General features: G+C 56.0%; 2 protein-coding genes across 5 annotated transcripts in view; both read right to left on the bottom strand.

The window, feature by feature from the left end:
• Positions 1–1,134: 1,134 nt before the first annotated feature.
• Positions 1,135–13,189, bottom strand: BSND (barttin CLCNK type accessory subunit beta). Its single transcript, XM_055306289.1, has 4 exons — positions 12,768–13,189; positions 6,681–6,775; positions 4,466–4,735; positions 1,135–3,667 (listed from the first exon to the last, which is right to left on the bottom strand). The coding sequence occupies exons 1-4, from the start codon at positions 12,942–12,944 to the stop codon at positions 3,253–3,255; spliced, it is 957 nt and encodes a 318-aa protein (XP_055162264.1). The 5' UTR covers positions 12,945–13,189; the 3' UTR covers positions 1,135–3,252.
• A 4,432-nt stretch (positions 13,190–17,621) lies between these two features.
• Positions 17,622–19,672, bottom strand: part of TMEM61 (transmembrane protein 61) — a 54,507-nt gene continuing 52,456 nt past the window's right edge. For all 4 annotated transcript variants that reach the window (XM_055305743.1, XM_055305742.1, XM_055305744.1 and 1 more), the window contains one exon: positions 17,622–18,056. In XM_055305743.1, the coding sequence (XP_055161718.1) occupies positions 17,792–18,056 (265 nt within the window). In that variant the 3' untranslated portion in view covers positions 17,622–17,791. The remainder of the gene's footprint in view (positions 18,057–19,672) is intronic.

The following is a 19,672-nucleotide window of genomic DNA, read 5'->3' as shown; positions in this document are numbered from 1 at the left end:
CTAGCAAGCCCCAGGGGAGGAACCCCCACCCCCAAGCAGTGAGCCCTGAGGAAGCGCAGCAGCCTGGCAGCCAGGGGCCAGCCTGGCCCTCACAGCTCAGCCTTGTCCTGTTGGACACGAACAATTCCACAGAACATTGGCATGAGGCAGGGCCACTCCGTTACCATGATGGGCAAAGGCAAATCAAGGCCACCCAGGAACCGTGGCTGAGCTCAGGCGAGCATGAATACCATGCAAGCCTCAGCAATGCTCACACCTTCCCCGCCTGGGCTGTGACTGCTGCCCCTTTGCCAACAACCTCCTTCTAGATCAGATTGACTAATCATGGAGTTAGCCCTGCTTCCCGACAGTAGCTGGTGTGGAACAGGGTCCTGCTTCCCTGATCCTCCCTCAAAGCCCCTAACTCTCAACAAGCCTTTTCTCAGGCCTCTGAGACCTGGTTCCCATGGGTCTGTCCCCCTCGCTGCCGTGAGGAACAAACCCAACTATTCACCAGGGCTGAGCTCCCAGCTGCCCTGTCCTGTAGGGCACGGGCACATGGATTCCCAATACTCCCACCACTGACTCTGCAGAAGTCAAAGGCAGGGACCCATCACCTCCTTTTTGCACACAAAGAAAGTGAGGGCCATCGAGGCCACCAGACTTGCCCGAGTTCACAGAGTAGGGGGCTAGGGGGAATGTATAATGTATAATCCAAATGGGATGACTCTGATCGCAAGTGGGTACACCAACAGTATAAAGTAACTGGGCAGGGGCAGCAGGCAGAAACCAGGACTGTCCGGGGCAGACCAGGCGTACGGGCTCCCCTTCAGGCAGCAGGATGTGGAGCTGGGACTGGCAAAGCCAGAGTCTCGCCCTCTCTCTCTCTGCCGCCCCAAGCCCTCACCCTGCCCCCTGTGCCAACCCCTAGGATGGGGTTAGCCTCCGCTGGGGCTCTGGGTGCTCTGGGGCATTTGTGATTCAGGGGTGCAGGTGTCGTACACGGCCTTGCCCCTGTGCTTGGTGGTCCCTTTCCAGAGGGTGCCCACAGTGCCCGCCTGACAGGATGGCTTATCTACCCTGCCCAGAGGGGGATTAGGTGGTTTCACATAAAAGAATTTACAGGTGAAAGTGACCCTTTTACACACTGAAAACTTTATTTTAGCTGTTTGCCCAGACAACCCTTCTGATGCAGGTCACCTGCTCCCCCACTCACTTCGTAAGCAGGGCACACTGCCCCTCACTGTGTCCCCAGTCTTGGGGCTACTAGCAAGAGCACATTACAGCAGGGGGATGCACCCACTGGCACCCCTCACCATAAAGGCTCTTCTCCTCGAGGTAGTAATGACTCAGAATGAAAGAGGAGTGTGTTTCCAGGGGTGTGCACTTTTTTTTTTTTATTTTTACTTATTTTTTTTTTACTGGGCAGGGAGGGTAGAGAGTCTTAAGCAGACTCTGTGTTGAACAGGGAGCCTGACTCGGGCTTGATCTCACAAGCCTGGGACCAGGGCTTGAGCTGAAACCAAGAGTTGGAGGCCCAACCAACAGCACCATCTAGGCGCCCCAGGGGCAAGCACTTTGGACTCAGCCCTGGGGGCCTCTCCTTCCCTCAGCTGAGATCCCCAACTCCGACCCAGAGGCCAAGCCTAGATGAAGGTCTCCTCCGCCCAGCGGCCCAGGGTGCAAGTTCTGAGCGTGCGGACCTGGCGTGAAGGGGTACCACGGCCCCTCTCTCTGAAGCTGCCACTGTCCGTGCTGGGGCACGCAGGCACTTTGCAGAGATGAGCCTGTTAAAGGCCTTACACTGTGTGCCTACAGTACAGTGGTATCTCCGGGGGCTGCTCAGGGAGCCTGAGCTATTTGTCCCTGCATTCAATGGACCAGAGATGGTTGTGTGGTTGTCACTCCACCACCTCTGGGCTCTGCTGGCCATTTTTAACTTCTCTGCTCCCACCTTGGCTTGTACTCTGCCTCTGTTCCTAACTCACAAGGCACCAAGCTCAGTAGACTGTAAGCTCTTGGAGGGCAAGAATCTTACCAGTTCACGTCCGTCTCCCCCTAAAAATCCTGGCGTTGTGTTCGGCACACAGTGGATGCTCAGTAAATGCCACCCGAATCAAATCGAATCAAGCCAGGAGGCTTCATTTCACCCACCATCCCAAGCCAATGCAGATATATTCTGCAGAGAAGGGGATTTCTTTGGGGACTTTCTGCCTGCCTTTGTGACTCATATGTGTGCCATTTGGAGGTTTGCATACCAGGGATGGGGGTGGGGGACAGCGGGGAGAGTGAAGGGCCTGGGAATCTAAGACTTAGGGCATGGGTGTCTGCAAAAGGCTCATCTGCAAAAGGCTCATCTGCAAAAGGCTCTGGTCGGCTTTGTGAACCTTCAGTGGGCATTGATCTGAGCACAGGAGATACTGAGGCGAGTAGAGCAAAGACGCTAGCCTTGAGCAGTTGTCATGCTCCAGCAACAAACGTACAAGGCCCAAAGATGGCATAGAGGAGCCAGAAAGAACATATTCAGGGAAGTGGGAAGTGGTAACAGTGGGAAAAGCTTTCAGAGGAGGGACATCTGTGCCAGGGTTTGAAGGATGAGTGTGAATTTGCCAGACAAGGAAGCACAGGGCCTACTGGTGGAGGGGACAGCTTAGGATGGTCTTGGGGTGGGGGTGGGGGAGTGGGCTGGGAATTGTAGCAACAGAGGCTGAGGCATGGGATGAATGGGGAGAAAGTTGGGAAGTCACCAGAGGTGAGTCAGGGAAGGTTTGGATCTGGGGCAATGGAAACCACAGGAGGGATGTGGGCAGGATGAGCGTGGTTAGCTCTGAGGGAAGATGGATCACTCCAGCTACCTAGGGGTGGGGCGGGGGGTATGGGGGGTCGGCTACAAGACTCGACAGAATGGGAGCCCTAAGAGGCCCTCACAGAGGATCAGGGCCTCAGGGGTAGCACCAAGGAGGGTCTGTTCAGAAGCCAGCTTTGTGGGGAGGCAGAAACAGCTCTTGAGGGCCCCAGCGGCTGCAAATCTCAATGAATCATATTTTACCTGCAAAGCTTCACGAAAGACAATTAATAGTTAAAGAGCAATGGTCCATGGACAGCAAGCATCCCCTCCCGCACACTTCTTTGAGCATTCAAAATGCCCTCAGGTCCACTTACTCCTATGAACCTCCACATAAGCCCATTTGGCAGACAGGGACATTAAGGCCCTGTGAGGTCACATGGGGATTAGCCGTGGTGTTGGGCTAGAACCCAAGGAATAGTTCCATCTCAGCCCTGGGCGTCGGGCTCAAAGCCCAGTTCCTTGTCCGGGAGGGGGTCACCAGGGCTGTCTGGCAGCCCGTAGTACAAGTCTTCCTCTTCCTGTTCTGGCTCCTCTGCTCTCGTGTCTGAAACCTTCTCTTCCTCCTCCTTTGTCCTCTGGGACTGCTGCCGACAGCTGGACAGGGCCGTATCCTGCCGCTGCCCCTCTGGAGGTGCATCTTCTGGTGTGGGAGCGTCAATCAGGACAAAGTCATGGAAGCGGTCCAGCTGGCACCTGCAGGCCCAGGGCTCCCGAGAGGGGGGATGGGGCCCCTCCCCCTCAGGTGGAGAGGGGTTGGGGCTGCCGCCCTCACTGGAGTCCATGTCTAGGTCATCTCGGAAGGAAGCCAACGGTGCAGGGCCCTGGGGACAGGCCTGGAGGCTGCAGGAGCAAAGGCCCAGAGAGCAAGGGTAGCTCTGAGTCAGACTGCCTGGGTCCAGATTCCAGCTATTAGCTGCAATGCCCAGTGTAGGTGAGTTTACCTCTCTGGGCCTCAGTTTCCTCCTCTACAAAATGGGGGGAAATAATCATACTCACTCCTATGGTTGTCCCTGAGGGTTACAGCATATAGCATGTGCAAAGCACCTTGCACAATACCTGGCACATAGTAGGTACTTAAGAACTGGGATTATGTTATTATCCAAACCAGATGCTTCTCCTGCCTCCCTGACCACCCAGGGGTCTCCTGTGGGCCTTCAGCCCCCGCCACACAAGGTACCACCTTCTGTTCCCTCGTCTGCCTCCCCCCAAGTGGCTCCTGTGGGTGGGGCCCTCGAGGTCCGGCAGGGAGTAGGTGCCCCGCAGTGTTGGTGGGATGAGTGAACAAACGGAAGAATGAGAAACCTAGTTCACAGAGCACATCAGCAGCAGAGTCCAGATTTGAACCCACCCAGTTCTCACAACAACCCTCAGAGGCAGGAGTGATGATAGTGATGATTATTATTCCCACGTGGGGAAACTGAGGCTCAGGAGGATAAGAAACTTGCCAAGGCTACACAGCAGAGGAGCTGGGATTTGAACCCAGGCCTGGCAGGCTAAGCCAGGCTCATGTGTCAGCTGCCTCTCAGGGCGTCCCCACCCCCTTGCCCTCGCCACTCCCGAATGTCCCAGCCAGCCCCCCAGTGGCCCAGGGCCCCTCCGGCTTCACGCTGGAGCTGGTACAGCACTCTGTGTACTCACCCAGGCCTGCTCGGAGTGGGCTGGCTTCTGTCCTCATCCTCATCCGAGCCCCTGTGGATGACCACCGTGGCCTCCATCCAGGCCTGAGCATCACGAGGGCCACCTTCTCCTCCATCACCGGCTCCCAGCTGCGGCTGTCCCGGCCCCGACGCCAGCAGGGGGCGAGGGTCCTCATGGTAGCCCATGACCTTCATCTGGATGTGGCTGAAGTCGGGCAGGCTCTGGTCGTAGGCGGCTTCCTCCCACAGCCTGACGTATGGGGGCTCGGGGCTGGGTGGGGCGCAGCAGGGAGCAGAGAAAGAACAGGTCGGTGGGCAAGTCCACTCAGCAGATCTCACAGGAGGACACCTGGGTGTCGTCTCCCCGCCCTCCTGCTCTGGGCATTGGTCTCCCCTGATCTCAAGCCCTTGGGGGATGTAACTGTACCCAGTTCACGGACAGGGAGACTGAGGCCCAGCAAGGAGTGGCTGAGCTCGGGCTCTTAGACCAGTGCTCCTCCCACTCCACAGCTCCCCAGATAATCCCAAGAGAGCACCCGCGGAACATGGGCGGGTTCTCATGGACACAAAGTGTGCTGCGTTTCAGACGGTGAGCCAAGGCCTGTGCTCACCACTGCATTTGTTCTGCATACCCCTGTGAAGCAGAGTGATCGTCCCGTGCTGTTTTGGGGGAGGACACAGCAGCAGCGACAGCCCAAATATTGAGTGCTCCTTGCCTGACAGGTTGTCAGGTAGCTCACATAATCCCTGCCCCACCCGGGAACCGGGGAGCCTGGAGACTTCGGCGGGCTTGCCCACAGTGCCTCCCACACCAGGTGACACTGCTGGGGCTCCAGCCATCATCCCCTTCTTTATGCTCTCCACAGCCCCTCTGCAAAGTGAGGTGCGGGGACCAGATCCCCTGCCCAAGATCACACAGGAGGAGCCCAGAACTCGGCTCTGTGCAGTGGCTCTTCCTGTGTGACCAGTCCTAGGCCCACCCAGGGTCTAGCCACCTCGTTCCCCTACGGAGGTCACTCTGTTGTGCCAGGAAGAGAAAGTATCATCAATGCCTCCTTCCCCAAGCGAAGGAGAGTGTTCCAGAACCCTGGCCATAGACCCTGGACCTGCAGCCCCGTCTTTAAGCACAGAGTCACAGCCTCCAGGGGTGGGGAGGGCGGCTGGTCCCACCCCCTCTCCAGGGCTGGAGTACTTGCTGCCGTGTGCTGGGGAGCCACGCAGGTCTGGTCTGGTCCATCACTGACTCCCTATGAGGTTTGAAGCCTGTGATTATACTTCTGTTTGTTTGTTTGTTTGTTTGTTTGTTTGTTTTGGGGGGGGTTTGAGAGGGAGAAAGAGAGATGGGGAGGAGGAGACGGAGAGGGAGAGAGAGACTCCCAAGAAGGCTCCATGCCCAGCGCAGAGCTGGACTCGGGGTTTGATCTCATGATCCTGAGATCATGACCTGAGCTGAAATCAAGAGTCGGACACTTAACCGGCTGTGCCACCCGAGTGTCCCTGTAATTATACTTCTTGAACCTCAGTTTCCTCCTTGGTATAAAGGGCCTGACAACCCCACTTCACACGGTTCCCATGAGGACTAAAGGAAGTGATGGGAGCAAACTGGTGATTTGATCTCTGGTTGACAGGTAGCACGTCTCACTAGTGATGACACCCTTGGAGATGGCCCATCATGCACCACGATCTGGTCTTGGTGCTTTGTTTATATAGGGCTGTCCCTTAGCCCTCCCTGAAGCCCTAGGGGAAAGGTACGATTACTACCTGTATTTTACAGCTGGGACAAAGACAGGTAAGTCACCTTCTCCCAATCCCACAGCCTATAGGTGGAGAGCCCCAGGACTGTGCTTGGCCATCAACATGCCCCTTGTTTGCCATACAGAGTCGCAGTCACAGCTGTTTGGCATTTAGGGCCACACCTGTTTTTGATCTGGTATGCCACCAATTCCCCCTAAAACGGGACAAAATCCTTGAGCCTCGGTTCCCTCAGCTGTAAAACAGGAAGAATAATGCCTACCTTGTAGAATCAAGAGTTCAAAACAATCCCTGGTTTCTAACGGCACGCTCTCAGGAAGTGGGGAGGGAAAGCAGGAGCCTGCTGCAAGCGGAAGAGGCACCAACCAGCCCTCTCACCCCCCTCCATCACTCTCCTCTGTAAGAGGATACAGGCCTGAGGGGCTCCCCCCACAGCCCTCTGCCGCGGAGGGCCTGGCACCTACCTCTTCATCTCTGCAGCGAGCCCATTCTCCAGGAGTCCCAGTGCCTTTGGGGACAGGATGCCTTGGAAGTCCGAGTCAGCGGGTATGAAGGTGATCTGCAGGGCAAAGGAAAGAAGGCTTCTCTGTGGCTCCCACACCCATCCTGGCCAGGAGGGCTCCCTGCGGGACAGCAGAAGGCCCTGCTCAGGGCCCAGCTGCAGGGAGTGATTGGATCTCTGGGCTCTTGCTCCCATCTGGCTCTTCATTCACCCAGAAGACATTTATTGAGCACCAGCTGTGTGCCAGGCAGTCTTGCAAGCACGAGGGGGCAGCAATGAGCAAACGAGAGCCCTGGAGGAAGTGGTGTCTTGTTATTTCCCAGGGTCCAAGTCCAGGGCCCCAAATGCACCTGGCACAGAGTAGGTGCTTCATCCTTATCTGATGAGTGAGTGGGAAGCAAATCGTTGCCACGTATCTCTTGGCACAGAGGCTGTGGTGGGGGCCAGAGAAGTGAGTGACTGAAGTTGCACCCATCAGTCCCTGTAGTGGAACTCTCAGGGATCAAGAGGTCTCTGCAAGTGCAGCACATGCGGTGGGCACTGGGTGGCAGAGGGGAGGCAGGTCATAAAGGAGGCGGTGGGATGAGACAGAAGGAGCCCTGCTTTTGGGGTCCGGGAGACTGGGGAAGATTCCTTTCTTGGGCAGGTCATCACTCCTCTCAGAGCCTCTATGTACCTCTCTGTAAAATGGGCTAGCCTCAAAGAGATATTTGCAGCATTTGTTCACAACAGGCAAAAAGTGGAAAGAACCCAAGTGTCCAACAACAGACGAACAGATAAACAAAACGTGGTACATACGTACAATGGATCATTATCCGGCCTTAGAAAGGAGTGAAGCTCTGACATCTGCTACAACACGAATGAGCCTTGAAGAAATAAGCCAAGAACAAAAGGACAGATTCTGCAGGAGTCCACTTACATGAGGTACCCACACTAGTCAAATCCATGCAGAGAGCAGAATGGTGGCTGACACAAGACAGGAGGGAAGGGGGTGGGGAGGTATCGTTTAATGGCCATAAAGTTTCAGTTTGGCAAGAGGAAAATATTTCTGGAGATTGGTTGCACAATAATGTGCATTTAATTAATACTCCTGAACTGCAGGGGCACCCTGCTGGCTCAGCTGCTGGAGCATGTGACTCTTGATCTGGGGGTTGTGGGTTTGAGCCCCACATTGGGTGTAGAGATTACTATAAAATAATATATATATATATATATTTTAAAAAAACCTACTGAACTATACATTTAAAATGGTTAAGACAGTAAATTTTATGGGCATATTTTACCATAATTTTTTAGATGGGGCTAACGATATCTGTCTCCTGGGGTTGCTGTGAGGATCCCATGAGATATCGTATAAGGAAGCCTCCAGCAGAATTCTGGGCACAGAGTAGCTGCTCAGTAAACCATAGTTCAATGCTTCTGAAGATGAAGTTATCTGACCTCTCTGAGTCTTGCTCTCAACTGAAAATTTGTTCAACAAATATTTGACAAGAGCCCACTGTGTTACACCAGGGTCATAAGTAGCAGGCCCTTGTATCTCTTCTACAGAATATGATGAGCCAAAGACACTTGCCTGCACCAGAAAGTCTCCATCCTGCTGGGGAGAAGGGAATGATGGATGGAGGGAATCTTAGAACTCCTATGAGGAGTAAGCTTCCCTGAAATGCCTAGAAATAAGGCAGAGGTCTTGGTACCTTCCATACCCACCAAGCATGCTCTGCCCTTGCCAGCTGGCTCTGTACTTCTTAGAAGCTGCCCCTTTGTCTGCCTCATTACCTCATGGCCCAGTCACCACCTCCTCCGCTTCCTCCTCCTCACCACCACCACCATCATCATCGTTATCATTATCACTATGCCCACAACCACCACCATCACCACCACCCCATCACCATTATCACCATTACTACAACCACCATCATCATCACCACCACTACTACCATCATCATCTCCATCAACATTATCACCATGTCATTCCCATCACTATCACCATCATCGCCAGCACCACCATCATCATCATATCATCACCATCATCACCACCACTACCACTACCATCACCTCCATCAACATCATCATATCATCATCACCGTCACCACCACCAACACCATTGCCATTAACGCCATTACAACAACCATCACCATCATCACCACCACTACCACCATATCATTTCCACCAACATCATCACATCATTACCATCACTGTCACCATCATCAGCTCCATCAACATTATCATCATATCATCATCACCACCACCACCATTTCTATCATCACCACTATCATCATGGCTATTACCATCATCATCATCACAAGAGAGCATCACTATTATCACCACAGTGAAAAGCCTGAGGGAGAAGGAAAGGCTGGAGCATGTTGGAACACAAGTCCTTTTAAAGAGAGGGGGACAGATAGAGTTGAAACTGGTGAGGCGGCACCAGACTATGAAGACCCCAGAACATCAGACTAAGAGGTTCAGTCTTTATCCAGAAGCATGGGAGCCCTGGAGGAGTGCTCAGCAGGAAAGTACACAGGCAGATTCATGTCTAGGCAGAGCACCGAGCTGACCCGAAAGGGAAGGAACACAGGGAGCAGAGGGAGTGAGGGTTACCCATGGAGAAGAGGATCCATCAACCGCCAATCAGGGGCCAGGCTCTGGACTCCAGGGGAGTAGGTGGGAGAGGGGACTGGGGGAACTGTGGGCAGAAACAGAAGCCAGACAGGGAGAGGCCCTTCTTCCTTCCCTTCCTTCTCCCAGCAACCCCGCCCTGTCCCAGCCAATGGGCATAACAACCCTGACAGTCTCATATCTCAGATTTGCCTCAATTTCTCCTTCTGTAATGCCTGAGGTCCAGCTCACCCCCTTGCCCGACCAAGTCTACTGCAGAAGTTCAAAGAGATAAGCTCAGTAGAAGAGCCAGGGTCACATCTAGCCATGACAGGCACTGCACGTGTGATGAATGAGAAATGTCTTCTCAGTTTCTATGGTCTTGGGTTCAAATGCTGCCTGAATCCAGGGGCCCATCAACTCTCACCCAGCCCAGTGAAGGAGCCTCCACCACTGGCCTGGTTGCCCCAAATCCTTCCTCCTCTCCGATGTCAGCCTGACAACTTTCCTGAACTGCAAAGCTGATTGTGTCCATCTTTGGTCTCATCAACTAAAGGGTAAGGTCCAAATTCCTTAGCATGGCACCCCAGGCCCTGTGGAGCTGGGCCCACTGTGTCTCTACCTTCCCTCCAACCTCCATCTGCAGCAGCACGCTGACCCACTCTTGTTGCTCCCTTCACTTGTGCCTTTGATTGTGCTGTTCCTTCTTCCTGGAAAGTCTTTCCCCATCTTCTCTGCCTGGTGAACTTCTACGTAATCTACAAAAGCCCTCATCTTGTCCATGAAGCCTACTCCCTCCCCATCAGGCAGAAAATTGTCTCCCCGACAAGATCCTAGCCCCTCAAAGACAGAGGCAGCTTAGTTCATGCTACTCTTATATCCTAATGGGCTGATTCCGTTCCCTTATACTTATATTTCTTTCAATCCAGAAAATTCCCATTTGTGAGACACTGAGAGACAGGGGAGGACAGCGCTAGCATTTGCTGAGAGCTCCAGGGGGCCAGGCATGAGAGCAGGGCGGACGTGAGGGATGGGATCCCCCACCCCCCACCCCAACCACTCCTCCCTGGTCCATAACACACTTTCCTTCCTTTGCCTTGGTGCGCTGGCTCCAAAGCCTCCGTCTCTGAAACACACGCCACACGTACCTGCACCAGTGCTCGCACCCCTGCACACACACACACACACACACACACCGACACCCGCCCAATGCCACAAACACCAGTCCTAAGGACAGAGTGTAATCTGGTCCCCCCATACCAGACCCTACTGGTCCCCACATGGGGCCGTGCAAGGCTCCAGGACATGGGGGGTGGCCTCTGCCAAGGTCACAGAAGAGGGGCAGTGGGGGACACGAAAGCGTTCACTGTCTCCACCCTGCCCTGCTGCCTCCACAGCACCTGAACACGTGAATCTATCAACAGTTACTCATTAATGCCCAGTAAGATTCCCTCTCCCCTCTCTCCCTCCCCTGCCACTGCCACCCGGTCCCTCTGCCCACCCCCACCCCCAGAGCCACCTCTGGCAAAGGGGGAGAGGCAGGAAAGACCTTACCCTCCACACCCCTGCGGTCCCCTGGCCAGGCCCCACCATCCAGCCTCCTCACTGGGAGGATGACAACAGAGGTGGGGTGACGTGGGTGGCTTGGGCCCCAGGGACCTCTTCCCCTGGTGACCTGTACTCAGGGCATTGCACAGACAGAGGCTAGTTGACTGTAAACTGCTGGGTAAATGGCTACAAACCAGTCCAGACCGCCCAGGCACCAAACACACTGACAGCAGGGGCTGGCGCACAGAGGGGGTGGGGGTGCTGAGGGAGAGCCAGGCCCAGGGCCTGCCCCCCTAGCTCCCTGCCTATTCCCCTGAACACCCCCAGCACAGCTACCCAGGTGGGAGAGAGGAGGGGGCTGCAGGCCGTGGGGGCTGCCCTACATGGCAGGACCTGCAGGGCCCTCAGATGCACTCCCTCTCACCCCTCCTTCCTGACACACACTTTGTATGAATGAAAAAACAGGCTCAGAGAAGAAAGGGGCTTGACCAAAGTCTCCCAGGCAGTTAGAGACAGAGCCCAAGTTATGATCCATGGCTCCAGGGCACCTGGGTGGCTCAGTGGTTGAGCACCTGCCTTTGGCTCAGGTCGTGATCCCAGGGTCCTAGGATCAAGCCCCGCATCGGGCTCCCCGCAGGGAGCCTGCTTCTCCCTCTGCCTATGTCTCTGCCTCTGTCTGTGTCTCTCATGAATAAATGCATAAAATCTTAAAAAGAAGAAAGAAAGAAAAGAAAGAAAGAAAGAAAGGAAGGAAGGAAGGAAGGAAGGAAGAAGAAGAAGAAGAAGAAGAAGAAGAAGAAGAAGAAGAAGAAAGAAAGAAAGAAAGAAAGAAAGAAAGAAAGAAAGAAAGAAAGAAAAGGAAGAAAGAAAAGGAAGAAAGAAAAGGAAGAAAGAAAGGAAGAGAAAAAAGAAAGAATCCATAGCTGCTCTCTTCATCTCCCTGGGTCCGTTGGACAGCTGTGTGACCTTGGAAAAGTCTCCCATCCTCTCTGGGCCCTGAAAAATGACAATTCCTGACATGATCCATCATTGTTGGGAGGATCAGTAACAAGGAGATTGGAAGCCCTTCTCCTAAATATCACACCCCACCATTCATAAAACATTCCTACATCCCATCTCTTCTCTGTTCCTCATAATAACTCTGGGAGGCTGGGGGAAATAGGAGCTTGGGCCCACTTTACAGATGAATGAAACCAAGGTTCAGAAAGACAAAGGTCACACAGAGGGTTTGAGACTTAGAGCTGGAACTAGAACACAGGATCCCAAACCAGTGCTCTTCTTACCACTGAGTCATTCACAAGGATAGGAGCACATTCAATGGAAGAAAAAGGCACTGCCCACCCCCCACCCCCCCATCGCAGGCATGGTTCCAGCTGACCCACCCCGGAACTCTTGGCAGTGGCAGTGCGGGGACACAGGGGCCACCCTCCGAGGGGGAAGGCTTGCCCTTTAAGTCACATGCAGCTGAGCCACGACCTCAACTCTGACACTTAGGAACTGTGGGAGCCTGGTGCTTCTCCACTCTACAATGAACTACAGATGGTGCCAGAAAGCTCTGGGTGAGGATGAGCTACACCATGAAGCAGGAGTGTCTCCGCTGTGGTTTCAAGCACGTGATCGTAGGGTAGGGTGGGTTTCACTGTCTGCCTCATGGTTTGGGGCTCTAGATCCAGGGGGCTTCTGACCAGTCCTTATGATGAAGGATGGAGGGAGGGAGGGAAGGAGGGATGGAGGGAGGGATGATGGAAGGAGGAAGGGATGGAAGGGAGGGAGGGAGGGAGGGATGGGTGCTCAGGAAGGAAAAAGAGGGTAGAACAGGGGAGGACGACAAGACAGTGAAAGACGGAGGACGACACCCAGAACCCAGGCGCAGCCCCATCCCTCCTGGGCCCGGGCCGCCTACCTTGGGGTAGCACTGGCACATGCTCCAGACGACGCCCCCGATCACCATGACGCAGCCTATGGCGTAGAAGGTGCCGTAGACCTGGGGCCGGTCGTGGCTCATGAGGAACGTGCCGAGGGCCAGCAGGAAGAGCCCCAGCACGATGAAGCCGATGCGGAAGGTCTTCTCGTCAGCCATGGCTGCCCGGCCAGGCCCCGGCTGGGGTGACACGGCACAGGCTCCTCGCGCAGAGCAGGGGGAGGCTCGGGGATGGCTGCGGCGGGGCTGGGGCTCCCGTCGAAGGGCAAGGGCGGCGGCTCCCCGCCAGCTGCAGGGGGCGGACCACTCACCGGCGAGGAGCTACGCTTCGATGGCCCCGGGCCACCCGCCCACCTTCGCTCCCTCTCACCTTCCCTGGGGCGGCCAGAGCCTGTGTGCGTGCGTGTGTGTGTCTGTGCGTGTGTGTGTGAGTGTGTGAGTGTGTGAACCTGAAGGAGGGGAAACATGAGGGAGGGAGAGGGGGAGGATTCTGGGGCTGGGCCCCGGGCCAGGGCTTTGACATCACCTCATTTGCCTGCGTGGGGCTGCGCTGGGCTGGGCAGGTGGCCCCACGCCGGCTGGGCTGGCCGGGAAGCAGGAGGCCACAGCACAGCCCGAAGAGCCTAGAATGCCGCGGGAAGATTCCAGGATCCCCCGGGGCCGGCTAAGCTTTAGGCTCCTGAAGAACCCTGGACTCTTCAAGGTCATGGCGTTCAGGAATAATAGCTCATTCTACAGGACGGTGGGGCTGCACGCCTGACGCTGCTCCAAACGTGTTACCGCTGTTAACTCAACTAAGGGAACCCCGCGAGGCAACTACTACTATCTCCACTTCACAAGTGAGGACAGAGGGGGTACATCACCCAAGGTCACACAGCTAGAAATAGCAGAGCAGCTGCAGTTTGAACCCCGACGCTGTGCACCCGGCCACCATGTGATACTGCCTCACTGTTCGTGACGGGTCAGAAGTGTGGGCTCTGGGGGCCAGGGCGTGGGTTCTGGTTCCTCTGCCCAGGGACAGTGAACTCATGATTACATGACCCCTCTGTGCCTCAGTTTCCCTCCCCTGTACAACGGGGTAACAACCGCACCTCCCAGGACCAGCACGGTCTCCAGGCCTGGCCTCCCTGGGATCCTCTTTCCTTTCTCATACCCTGCACTCCCCCAGACCTGCTCCAGTAGGCTGCCCCCCTAGAAACGTTAGTGCCCCTGGAGGGCGTGAGTGACTGACAGCCAGTCCCTGGCCTCCTCACCCGGGAAGACGCCTTCACCCTAAGATTGGCTTTCTGATGTTGGAGTTTCAGTCCTGGGGACGGGCTGATGGGAAAAATCAGATCCCTTTCTGAGATATTATAGGAAAAGGAAAGCCATGGGGATCTCTAAAAGAAGATACTTTTATAGGTTTTATAGGGTTAAGTCACCACGGGGAGATACAAGGCCAAGTCAACTGGCGTCCTGACTGATAGGTTTGGGGAGGCTTCTGTGTGTGGCCACGGCCTTCTCCCTCCTTCCCAGCACGGGCTGTGCTGGTTCTGGGCACCACACCTGTGCTCACACCCTCTGCCTGGTGTTCCTGACCATAAACATTTATTCCAGCAGCAGCGGTTTCTCCTTCACCAGCTCTCCCATCCAGGTGGGCCATACTCTAAGTTGGTGGGGGTCGGGGTGAGGAGGAGGGGGTGGAGGGGGGGGTCCCTCATGGTGAGAGGTGGCTAAGGGGTCACATCCAGGTTTGGTTCCCCAGGTGAACTGGGCTGGAGACTCGTCACCTGTGCACTGAGGGTGGTATCAGGTCGCCTCCTAGGTGACCGCGCGGGGAAGTGACCTAAGGAAGGAACACCTGATGGGATCTGGTTATCAGCATGGCTGGACCGTCCAGGGCGTCAGGGTCATCATCACCTGGAAGAGGGCTCAGGGGATGCAAGCGCCAGGCGCCCCGCCCAGGAAGGGAGGCGAGGCCGGGAGGGGTCCAGGCGGGGCGGGCCGGTGGGAGCCCCGCGCGCCCCCTGGTGGCCGCCGTGGCAAGCGCTCTGCCGCCGCTCACCCCGCGGTTCTAGCAGGCGTCTCCGCCCCTCCGCCCAGGTCATCGTGCCCATTTCACAGGCGAGGAAACTGAGGCTGGGGAGTGGCAGGGACTGGCTAATACCTTCCCAAACCGAGTCGGCGGCTAAACGGGGACCCATGCAGCCCCAACGCCAGTATGGATGATGGATCTGGCCCTTAGCCCTTCCAGAGCGGCCTCCCAGTCACCCAAGCATTTTCCTCTGCTCCCCACCTTTTATTTCCCCTCCACGACCCAACCTTCATTTCCCTTTTTCTCCCCTCTTAAAAAAAGAAAAAAGGAGTGACAACGAGTAAGAATAAGAAACTGGGACAAGCAGGTGCTGGGTGGGCCGGGTCTGGTGTCATCTCTTCCCTAGAGCCCAGGCCTTTGCCTTCCAGCCAAGGGGGTGGGGGTCGGGGTGGGGGAGTAGGGGGGTGACGGTGGGAGGAGCGGGTCAGGGCTCTTGTCCCTCAGATCGGTACAGGGTCCTCGAAAGATCCTCAGAGGCAGGGAGAGGAAAGATCGCACCCATCAGACAGATGCAGAAGCTGAGGCTGATGGAGGCAAGGTGAGCTACGCAAGGTCGCAAAACCTGTAAATAGCAGAGCCCAGAATTCAAGCCAGGTCCCCAGCCAGGCTCTTGCTGAGCACCAACTGCATGCAGGGCCACCTGAAGGGTGAGGCACTCTGATAAATATGGGGTTTCAAAGTGTGTTGGCACTTGGTGCTACTTTCCGAGGCACAGTAAGGTAAAGGCTCTGAGACGTGGGTGAGGTCCGGCACGTGCACAAAGCGGAAAGAGGGATAGACTGGAGGTGGGGGAGTGGGTAAGGAGGTGAGAGGAACGAAGGGATAGATTCATAGAAGGGATCTTGAAAGGTTGTTTGGAGCTCTGTCAGGGCAAGGAAAGCAGCTCAGAGAGCGACAGCAAGAGCAAAGGCCCAGGAGTGAGTAAGCACCGACTCGTGGCTGGAGCTAAAACTCTAAACGCCACGCACACCCTCGCCCCTACACTGCCCTGCCCTCAGACCTGGCCCTCCTGTGTGAACTCCATCCTTCCGGCGTAATTCAGGCCATCACCTGGGATCCCAGCCAGCAGCCTTACTGCCTCTTCACATCCTCTACCTCTAAGATGTAAGAATCCAGTCACTTCTCACCCCCAACTACTGCCCATCCCTCTGGTCCCAGCCCCATCCTCTCTGTCTCCCTGACACTCTCCACTTCGACCCCTGCCCCCTGAAGTCTCTTTTCAACCCAAATGCTAGGTGAGACTATATCACTGCTCTGCTCAGGACCCTGGAAGGACACCCTGTTTTATCAGAGTGAAAGCCAGGGGCCTCAAAACAGCCTACCAGGCCCTAGGTAATTTGCCCTTGCCGCCCACCCCAGCGCCCCTCTCATCCTACTCCAGCCCTCTGGCTCCGGGCTCTTCTCAGAACACAAGGCACCCCACGGCCTTTGCACCTGCTGTTCCTTCTGCTTGGGAGACTCTTCCTTCAGATAGTTGCCTGCCCCCCCCCCCACCTCCTTTAGGCTGTTGTTGTGGAATGTTCTCTTCAGGCTGAGGAGTCCCTGCTGTGACTCCTCGAACAGCAGCACACCCTCCCCACCAGTGTTCACTGCCCTTTCCCGAGTGAATTTTCTCCGTAGTGTGTGTCCCCACCTATTGTGTTACATACATTAATTATCTATCTCGTCCCTTGTCTGTCTCCTACTGCTGCAGACTGTGGACTCTGTTTTGTTCATGGTCATAAGCCCAGGGGCTAGGATGAGTACGCTCCTGATTGATGTTGGGGAGTGGACGGGTGGATAGAACTTCCAGAAGAGAGGGAGGCCAGAGAGGGAAGCACAGGCAGGCTTGCAAGAAACCACTGGCTCTGACTTCATTCTCTGATTTTACGTCTCTGAGGCTCAGTTTCCTGGTCTGTTAAGTGGGAACACCACCTGTAGCAGAGCAGCCACGACGATGTGAAACAGTAGCAGAGGCCTGCCCCTCGCCCCAGCATACAGGAGGTCCTCAAGGAATGCCACCCTTATGCAGCTGACTGAGCCCCAGGACTTTGAATCCCTGCTTGCTGTGTGACCTGGGGAGGGTTACTTAACGTCTCTGAGCTGCCTTTCTCATCTGTGAATGGGGTGAGGTGGAAATGCAGGATGCAGAACGTAACCGGGCGGAGAACAGACATCTGTGCCACATCAGGAAAGTAAGGCAAGGTAACGAGCTCCCTGTCACAGGGGGTATGGGAGCAGAGGCCAAATCTGCACTAGGTGGAAAGGGGTTACTAACAAAATCTGGCAATCCCTGAGCACGAACAGACACCTGCCATTGGGCTAAGATGTGCATTGAGGATTTGAAGCAATAGTACTGTGCCTACAGGGTCACGGTGAGCTCACAAAGCCAGCTGCTCTCACCTCGTGTGTCCCTCACAACCCAGCTCCTCGGCCGGGGCTGCAGCCTGTCACTCCTGATTCCCATCCTATACCCGAGGAAGCCGCGGCAGAGAGGCAAAGCCACTTGTTCAAGGTCACTCGGCTGATAGTCGTGGAACCCATGTCCAGGTGATCTGAGTTCAGAGCCCACATTCCTCTGATCATAGACTCAGGGAGTGACCTCGGGCCAGTCCTGCCCCACCCCCATCATCTCATCTGTACAACAGTCTCCGGGCTGACAACCGGCACAATGGGCAGCTGAGTGCCCCGTCCTGGACACCTCGGCTCACCTCAGGACTGCAGCCCCACCAGCATCACGTGCGGCAGAAGAACCACCAGCCGGGCCCAGGCACCCAGGGAGTCACGAGAGGTGATCAGATGGGTTTATTCTAAGCCGTCTGTTGCACGGCAATAGGTGACTACAACAGCATTCCGCAACAAAGGGTTGTTGAGTGCCTCCTGTGGACCAGGCGCTGGACTAGCCACCAGAGGCCCAGCCTCTGTCCCCGGCTCCAGAGGCCCCGGGGAGCCTTCAAGGTCCCCCCGCTGCGGCCTGAGCCAGGCCGGGGCAGGAGCACCCGGGGCCAGGCACTGTTTGCCCACAGATGCCTTGACCGGCACCAACGATGCTCTCGTAGCTGGGCGGCGGGGGGCACTGGGCCCCCAGCAGGGCATCCCCCGAGGCTCTGTCCTCCAGGCCTTCCTCCACGGGCTGCGCAGGTGGTGTCGGGGGTCCCGCAGCCAGCGGGCAGCACACGGCCTCCTCGTAGGTGGGGACGGCAGCCACTTTTGGGACCCTACAGGAGAAGAAGAGCAGCTGCGGCCAAGGCAAGGGCGAGACCCACCATGTGCCAGGGAAGGAGCCAGGAAGGCTGAGGCCGGAGAAGACTTCGGGCCCTGGTCCCAACCCTGTGCCCACTCCCCAGCACCCCGGGTGCACGGCTGAAGCTGGTCCTCCCTCTCTCCCCTCCCTGCCCCACCTGGTTAGCTGTCCACACACACTCGTCACGCCGCCTCAGTTGTCCCCGCAGGGGAAGTCCACCCCCCCCAACGCTGGCCAGTCCCCACTTGTCCTCTGAGACTCCTCTGCTGTGCTTTCTTGACTGGTGCCTCCCCCCAGCGAAGCTCTCACTCCCTGCTCTGGGCTCCCAAGAGCACTGCCCCCCCCTTGCTGTCACTGCATTGACCCCCACCAGGTGCCCTCGGTCGGTCATCCCTTAGGACGAGGTTGGACTTTGAGCATCCAGGGGCTGAGGGCACATCACCTGGGGACATTTGCTGAAAGACAGAGTGATGGTTCATAGGCAGAAAGACCTCCAGCTTACTGTAATATCCCTCACAAGATCCAGCGTGGTGGCTGCTCAAGGCACGATGGGAGACATCAACCCTCCTGCCCATCTAGACGTTTGAGGCCCCATATGGTAAGTCTGCCAAGTGATTACCTCTGCTTGCATACCTCCAGAGATGGAGAGTTCACTACCTACTGGGTCAACCACATCTATCTGTAAACAGCCTGACTTTCCTGTGACTCGCCCTCCCTCCAACAAATGAACTACCCTGCAGGGACTTAAGGCAGAGACCCGGGCCCGTGAGGCTTCTCAGACCAGGCCTCATAGGCTAGATTCTAAAAACAGGTTACCTACCCCAGCCACAATGCTGATGGCAATGAGGCCGGCCCTCAGTCCTCTCAGAACCCCAGTGGGTCACCTCTGGGGAGGTAGTGCTGCTTCCCTTGCCAGGACCCTGGCGGGTGGGAGTGTCACTGACCCTATGTCTGGGCTGTTTCTGCTTTGGAGACGCTGCTGCCAGATACCGGGGTGACCACGTGACCCTGAAGCTGGCTTCCACACCAAGTAGTATGAGGGCTGGCTAGGAGTCTGGGCACTGGCTAGTTCAACTCTCCACTCTGCCACATTCTTGGTGGAAGATCATGGGCTCAGTAACTCCATTATTCTGAGCCTCAGTTTCCCCGTCTATAAAATGAGGACAATAATAGCACCTATGTCACCAGGGCTATGTGAAGATTAGTTGAGATAATATAGGGAAGGAGCACTTAGCACATACTCCATAAACAGGAACCAATAACAAAATCTCAAAAGTCTCTATGCAGAAGGGGTGTGTGGAACAAAGCTTATCACAGATCTCCTGCCATACAGGCTCCAAGAAGCTGTTGCTTGCCCAAGGTCATCAGTCTGGAGCTGGTGGGGAAACCCGTCAATCCGCACCAGGGGGTCTGCAGGTCTAGACAGGGGAGGGGCTGATGGCAGGAGGCTGGCCCTGGGGGTCAGAAGAGATGGTGGAGGGAACTTCACTCTCCAGGCTGGTGGGGGCCCTGCTGGGCACCTGCTGCTGCCCCTTGCGTGAGCTCCCATCCCCCGCCGGGGACAAGGCCCTTCTCTGGACAATATGTCTT

Source organism: Nyctereutes procyonoides, unplaced genomic scaffold, assembly GCF_905146905.1.
Source record: "Nyctereutes procyonoides isolate TBG_1078 unplaced genomic scaffold, NYPRO_anot_genome, whole genome shotgun sequence".
In the NCBI taxonomy this organism is placed as follows: Eukaryota; Metazoa; Chordata; class Mammalia; order Carnivora; family Canidae; genus Nyctereutes; species Nyctereutes procyonoides.
This window is presented reverse-complemented; position numbering and strand designations above follow the sequence as displayed.